Source organism: Panthera uncia, assembly GCF_023721935.1.
Source record: "Panthera uncia isolate 11264 chromosome A1 unlocalized genomic scaffold, Puncia_PCG_1.0 HiC_scaffold_17, whole genome shotgun sequence".
Classification (NCBI taxonomy): Eukaryota; Metazoa; Chordata; class Mammalia; order Carnivora; family Felidae; genus Panthera; species Panthera uncia.
The window spans coordinates 2,192,060-2,199,172 of record NW_026057577.1 but is presented as its reverse complement, the minus strand read 5'-3'; the positions used below and the strand labels follow the sequence as shown (position 1 = coordinate 2,199,172).

The 7,113-nt window shown below is 36.9% G+C and overlaps 1 protein-coding gene across 1 annotated transcript; it reads left to right on the top strand.

Annotated features, from left to right (window-relative positions):
• The first annotated feature begins 2,658 nt into the window (after positions 1 to 2,658).
• LOC125935079 (olfactory receptor 6M1-like) lies at positions 2,659 to 3,618 on the top strand. Its single transcript, XM_049648786.1, has one exon. The coding sequence runs from the start codon at positions 2,659 to 2,661 to the stop codon at positions 3,616 to 3,618; it is 960 nt and encodes a 319-aa protein (XP_049504743.1).
• The last annotated feature ends 3,495 nt before the right edge of the window (positions 3,619 to 7,113 follow it).

The window sequence follows — 7,113 nt, the reverse complement described above, 5'->3', positions numbered from 1 at the left end:
TTTTTCACTTGTTAAACTTGGGAAACTTTTACTTCTTGTTTAATGATAGTTGTTTTAATAATTTTTTCCCCTGTAGACCACTTATCCTGGACGCCCTGCCTCCAGGGAAGAAGTAATGATGAACTCGGATTTAAATCCTCTTTCCAAATTGCAATGACTTAGGGATATGATCTTAGAAATTTCATAGTCTTGATTGTCTTTCCTAAAAGGCAAGGGGAGAAGACCCATAATTCCCAGACAAAGCTATAATAAACTATTCTTTAGTCATGAGTGTATTCTTCCCTCTTTTGTTTCCCAAACTTCTGAGACTGTCAGGAAAAAAGCAACAAAAACAACTACTAATCCATAGAAATGATTCCAACTATGGATCTCATCCAAACCATGCATCTGTATGAAGGGGGACACTTTGTTCAGTTTTGAAAAGATGAGCATAAACATTAATACCAACTCTGAAGCATACTTCAGCAGGTAAGTAGAAATCTTACAACACAGTTGACCCTTGAACTACTGTAAACAATTTTGTCTTATGATATTTTAATGGTATTTTCTCTTCTCTAGCTTGCTTTATTTTAAGAATACAGTGTACAATATGTACACCATACAGAACATGTTAATTGACTATTTATGTTATCAGCAAGGCTTCCTGTCAAGAGTAGGCTATTATCAATTGGCTTTTTAGGTAGTCAAAAATTATATACAAAAATTATATATTGTCATATTGGCTAACATACAGTGTATAGAGTGTCCTCTTGGTTTGGGGGGTAGATTCTCATGATTCATCACTTACATACAACACCTAGTGCCCATTTCAAAAAGTGCCCTCCTCAATGCCCATCACCCATTTCTCCTCCCTCCCACCCCTCCCCCCATCAACCCTCAGTTTGTTATATGTATTGAAAAGTCTCTTATGGTTTGCCTCCCTCCCTCTCCATTTGTAACTATTTTTTTCCCCTTTCTTTCCAAATCCTGCCTCTTGCAGCAACGTGGTTGGAACTGGAGGGTATTATGTTAAGTGAAATAAGTCAGTCAGATATTATATATTTTCACTCATATGTGGAACTTGAGAAACTGAAACCACCTTTTTATTTAAGTACAGAAAGAGTATCGCCCAGTAATACCCTTTAATCCAAAATCATCTTTCCCTTCTCCAAAGGTATAACATTTTTTTATTTGCCATGATAATAGGCCAAAAGCCTGATTAAAACTCTTCACACAATGTCACCATATTCAACATTTTATGTCTTGATAATTTATTTATTAAAATTCTGAAAGATTATTTTAAGGAATCACAGAGGAAACACCAACGTTGTTCCAAAATAATTGCCTTTAACATTTTCAGTTCTAATTTCATATGTCAGAAATTCATTAGTGTCCCTCGTCCATTAAATGTATGATAATGAAATGAATGAAAGAAGGAATAAATAGTTTGATCCTTCTTAAGGATCAACAAACTTAAGTCAGAAGGCCCAGAATATTGTCTCACTTCTACCAGTGAATGTCTATAACTGACAAATTTTAACTCAACTTGCCAAGCCTCATCCACCAATCTACATACAAAAATTAATAATTAAATGTCACTCGTTTTAAAATTATCTCTCAAACATCACCAAATATCAAACTTTTATGTACATTATAATATGGGATATGAAATATCTCTTTGCACTTATCCTGTGCTTTTTGTTTTCAATCACCTAGATATAGGGTGCAATATACATATTCCCAAATAATCAGCTTTAGTGAGTAAGTAAAAAGTCCCTTCTCTGCACTGTGTCCTGTTTGTATGTATATTTATGGTCCAGAAATTCTAGCATGAAGTAAGCTATCTTTTGTAGAATCCACTTTTCTCAGCTAGTCAAAATTCAGATGTTTAATATTTCCAAACTGCTTGTTAAGCATATGGTTTCTCTTCCTGAATGCCAAGATAAATAGTAAATTGTGATAAATTGAGTCATATTTCAGCCTTTCCCTTATCCTTGTAAGACCTGTGATAATCTCTCTTACTCTGGAGCCTGCTATCTTACAAAGATTAGCTAAAGTTGATTTCATATTGTTAGAAACTGATTTGATCATGCAGAGGTTGGAGCCAGTGAGCAGGAGTCATGAACATTTTTTAAAATATTTCTATTATGTAATTGTGTTCAGTTATTTTTAAATTATTTCATTCCACCTATAAAAGACCACACAGCTCAAAAATGTGTTCTTTTACATGAAAAAAAATATAGAATTAAATTTTACTGCAACTCTGTTACCACCTCAAAAAACACCATTATATCCTTAATGTATTAAGGACACAATAAGAGATCTATCTTAAAGGGAGATATCTAAGAGTCTGTTTCACATTACTTGAATCCACTGTTAGCTTCCCTACACTTAAAGGAGTCTCCAACATTTTCCCAAAGCATAATTGTTACAATCTTAATGTGGAATTGATTCTGCTGTAATAAGTGAAAGATTTAAGTAAGCACTTAAATCTTGTAGAATTTGTCTCAGTAGATATTTATACATTGAAAATAAAATTATCTGTGTGCATTAATCCCTCCTTGGCAACAACAATAACAGCAAAGAGTTGATGAATACTGACAGGGCACATTCAGGGATAAGATGCAAATATTAATTATTCAAGAACTTTCTATTATTCCAGGTTAAACTGGGTACGTTATGGATTATAGAAACAAGACCACAGTCACTGAGTTTATTCTTCTGGGGTTTCAGAATGAGAAGGAAGTAGAAATTCTTCTTTTTTCTGCATTCTTGCTCATGTATATGACGTCTCTGATTGGCAACACCATGATCATCCTTTTGGTGTGTGGTGACTACCGTCTGCATTCACCCATGTATTTCTTTGTAGCCAATCTTTCCTTCCTTGAAGTTGCCATCACCTCCACAGTGGTGCCTAAGATGCTAGCAAACACATTTTCCCTCACCAAGGCAATATCCTTCGTAGGATGTCTCACGCAATCTTTCTTTTACTTCCTCTTGGGATCCACGGAATTCTTCATCCTGGTCGTCATGTCATTTGATCGATACATTGCCATCTGCAACCCATTGAGGTATGCCATCATCATGAACAAACAGACATGCATATTGTTGCTTCTGGGATCCTATTTAGGTGCATTTTTGTCAATTTTAGCACCATCAATCTTAACTGCTCCTCTGCCCTTTTGTGGACCAAATATTATCAATCACTTCTTTTGTGACAGTGGCCCTGTGCTAAAGCTGGTCTGTGCAGATATCGCTCTGGCTGAGCTGGTTGACTTTATCTCCTCTGCTGTGTTGCTCTTGGGCTCCTTGCTCTTCACAGGAGTGTCTTACATGTACATTATTATTACTATCCTTAGAATTCCTTCTGTCCAGGGACGGCAGAAAGCTTTCTCCACTTGTGTTTCACACATCACTGTTGTGACACTTTATTATGGAAGCTCCATCTTTATTTACGTCCGCCCAAAAAAGGGTGATGTGATGGATCTTAACAAATTTGCCACAGTGCTGAACACCATTGTAACGCCGATGCTGAACCCTTTCATCTACAGCCTTCGAAATAAAAAAGTCAAAGAATCCCTGAAAGATGCCTCCAGTAAGTATATAGGTATGCTAATAAATTTGAAACCTCAACAATGATATTTTTATAGAATTTAATGATTCACATACTTGACAACAAAATCATTTATTTGATGTAATTATGTGAATATTTAAAATTTTACATAAGGGAGAAACATATGTGAACATATCTTTCTACATATCTATTCTACATATATTCTGAACCAATAGGTCCAGTATTCAAGTAGATTCTCAAAATCTTTGTAGATAATTAATAGAACCAAAAGTACATATAAACATTTCTGCATACATACATACATACATACATACACATATATACATTCTTAAAGTCGTCTTTTTTCTCCCCATTTTCCTGTTATTTCAATTATTCCAAAACCAAATTCCTGTATAACCTCCAGATTTGAAATCTGGATGGCTCTGATTGTGATAGATTCTCACCTTCTGTCAGGTGCCTGGGTGACTCAGTTATGAATCTGACTCTTGCTTTGGGCTCAGCTCATGATCTCATGGTTGATGGGATTAAGCCCTGAGTGGGGATCTTTGCTGACAGTGTGGAGCCTGCTTGGGATTTTCTCTCTTTGCACCTTCCCCACTAGTGCTCTCTCTCTCTCTCTCTCTCTCTCCAAATAAACGAAAAAATAAACATTAAAAAATTCTCACCTTATGTTACCAATTTATGATTTTTTTCTTTATAGATATCAGTGTATATTTGAATTTAATACAAATAAATTCCCTTATTAAGGTGGTGAATTTATTTTGACTTGAGTTTTGATATATTACTTTTAAATTATATATGTCATTGGATAATTAAGTTTATTTTAAATGTTTTATCTATGTTTGAGATGGAGGGTTGGAGGAAAGGCATAGAGAGAAGGAGCCTATCACTAAAGCACAAAGCCCAATATGGGACTTGAACCCAGGAACTATAAGATCATTACCTGAGATGAAATCAGATGCTTAACTAATGGAGCCAGATGGCCCAGATAATTAAGTTTTAATTTAAGTTACAGACAGATCTTCTCAGGCCTCTATTTAAGTTATAATCTGCAGCCATTATGCTCCTATTTCTATGCCACCGATGCTGGGGCAATAGAACTCACAAGAATTTAAAAGCCCCTGGTGAATAGGCAGAAGAGGGATAGCAAGCAGGAAACTATCAGAGGGGTTTATTTATTTTACTTTTCAGGATCATTGGAAATGAATCTATTCAAGTCAAGACCACATTTTTTTTTTACATAAGAGATCTTTATTTTTTTAACATGACCACAATTATTCAACTCTTATTTTATTTTTGTGTTTTCAATTTTTTATTCATGTTCCTGTTAGTTAATATACAGTGTGATATTAGTTTCAGGAGTAGAATTTAATTATTCATCAGTTATATACAACATCCACTGTTCATCACAAGTGCCCTCCTTAATAAGCATCACCCATTTATTTAACCCATCTTCCCACCCACCTGCCCTCCACTCTCAGTTTCTTCTCTATAGTTAAGAGTCTGTTGCATGGTTTGCCTGTCTCAGTTTTTCTTCCTATATTCATTTGATTTTTTTCTTAAATCCCACATATGAGTGAAATAATATATTTGTGTTTCTCTTAATGATTTATTTCATTTAGCATAATATTCACTAGCTCAATCAATGTTGGAAATGGAAAGATTTTTAATGGCTTTCATTAAGCCATTCTTTTTAATGGCTGAGCAATATTCCATTATATATATATTATATATATATTATATATATAATATATATATATAATATATATATATAATATCTTTTTTTATCCATTCATCAGTCAATGGACACTTGGGCTGTTTTCATAGTTAATACTGCTAGAAACATGGAGTACATGTATCTCCTTGAATTAGTATTTTTGTATTCTTTGGGTAAATACCTAGTAGTGGAATTATGGGATCATAGTGTAGTTCTATTTTTAGAGGAAACTCCATACTATTCTCCAGAGTGGCTACATCAGTTTGCATTCCCTCAAACACTAGGTTCTCCTTTTTCTGCATCCTCCCCAACATCTGTTATTTTCAGTTTTGTTAATTTAGCCATTCTGACAAGTGTGAGGTGGTATCTCATTGTAGTTTTGATTTGTATTTCTCTGATGATGATGTTTTCATGTACCTGGTAGCCATCTATATGTCTGCTTTGGGGAAAAAAAAAATGTCTGTTCATGTCTTCTGCTCATTTCTTAACTGGGTTATTTGTTTTGGGGGTGTTGAGTTTTATAAATTCTTTATATATTTTGGATACTATCCCTTTATCTGATATGTCATTTGCAAATATCTTCTCCCATTCCATTAGTTGCCTTTTAGTTTTGTTGATTGTTTCCATTGCTGTGCAGAAATAATTTTTATCTTGATGAAGTCCCAACAGTTCATTTTTGCTTTTGTTTCCCTTGCCTCAGAAGACATATCTAATAAGAAGTGGCTAAGGCTATGTCAAAGAGATTACTACTTGTGTTCTCTAGCATTGAAAATGTTTCCTGTCCCACATTTAGGTATTTCATCCATTTTGAATTTATTTTTGTGTACAGTGTAAGGAAGTAGTCCAGTTTCATTCTTTTACACAATGAGATCTTTCCTAAAGTGTAATAGGGACTTGAAACTTTCATGATAACAGGGAGATTACATTTGAATAAGCAGTCAAAATATCTTAATTAAATATGAAGAAATAGGTAAAAGTACTCATTTGAATATAAATGAAGATCCATTCCTGTTACATGACTTATTTATTTCAAAATAGCTAGCCTGTCTCTCATTTTAAATATATTTTACCTTTTTTTTTTCTTTTTTGAGAGAGAGAGAGAGAGAGAGGTGGGGAGAGACAGACATGGAATCTGAAGTAGGCTCCAGGCTCGAGCAGTCAGCACAGAACTCAATGTGGGACTTGAACCCACGAAGCATTAGATTATGACTGAGCCAAAGTTGGCTACTTAAATGACTGAACCAAGGTTCCGGAAGATGGCGGCGTAGGAGGACGCGGGGCTCACAGCGCGTCCTGCCGATCACTTAGATTCCACCTACACCTGCCTAAAGAACCCAGAAAACCGCCAGAGGATTAGCAGAAGGGAGTCTCCGGAGTCAAGCGCAGACGAGAGGCCCACGGAAGAGGGTAGGAAGGGCGGCGAGGAGGTGCGCGCTCCACGGACTGGTGGGAGGGAGCCGGGGCGGAGGGGCGGCTCGCCGGCCAAGCAGAGCCCCCGAGTCTGGCTGGCAAAAGCGGAGGGGCCGGACAGACTGTGTTCCGACAGCAAGCGCGACTTAGCGTCTGGGAGGTCATAAGTTAACAGCTCTGCTCAGAAAGCGGGAAGGCTGGTGGACAAAAGGAGGGAGAGCTGCTGAGCCCCCGGACGGCAGAGCTCAGCTTGGCGGGGAACAAAGGCGCCAGCGCCATCTCCCGCGCCCATCCCCCAGCCAAAATCCCAAAGGGAACCAGTTCCTGCCAGGGAACTTGCTCGCTCCGCGCAAACACCCAACTCTGTGCTTCTGCGGAGCCAAACCTCCGGCAGCGGATCTGACTCCCTCCCGCTGCCACAGGGCTCCTCCTG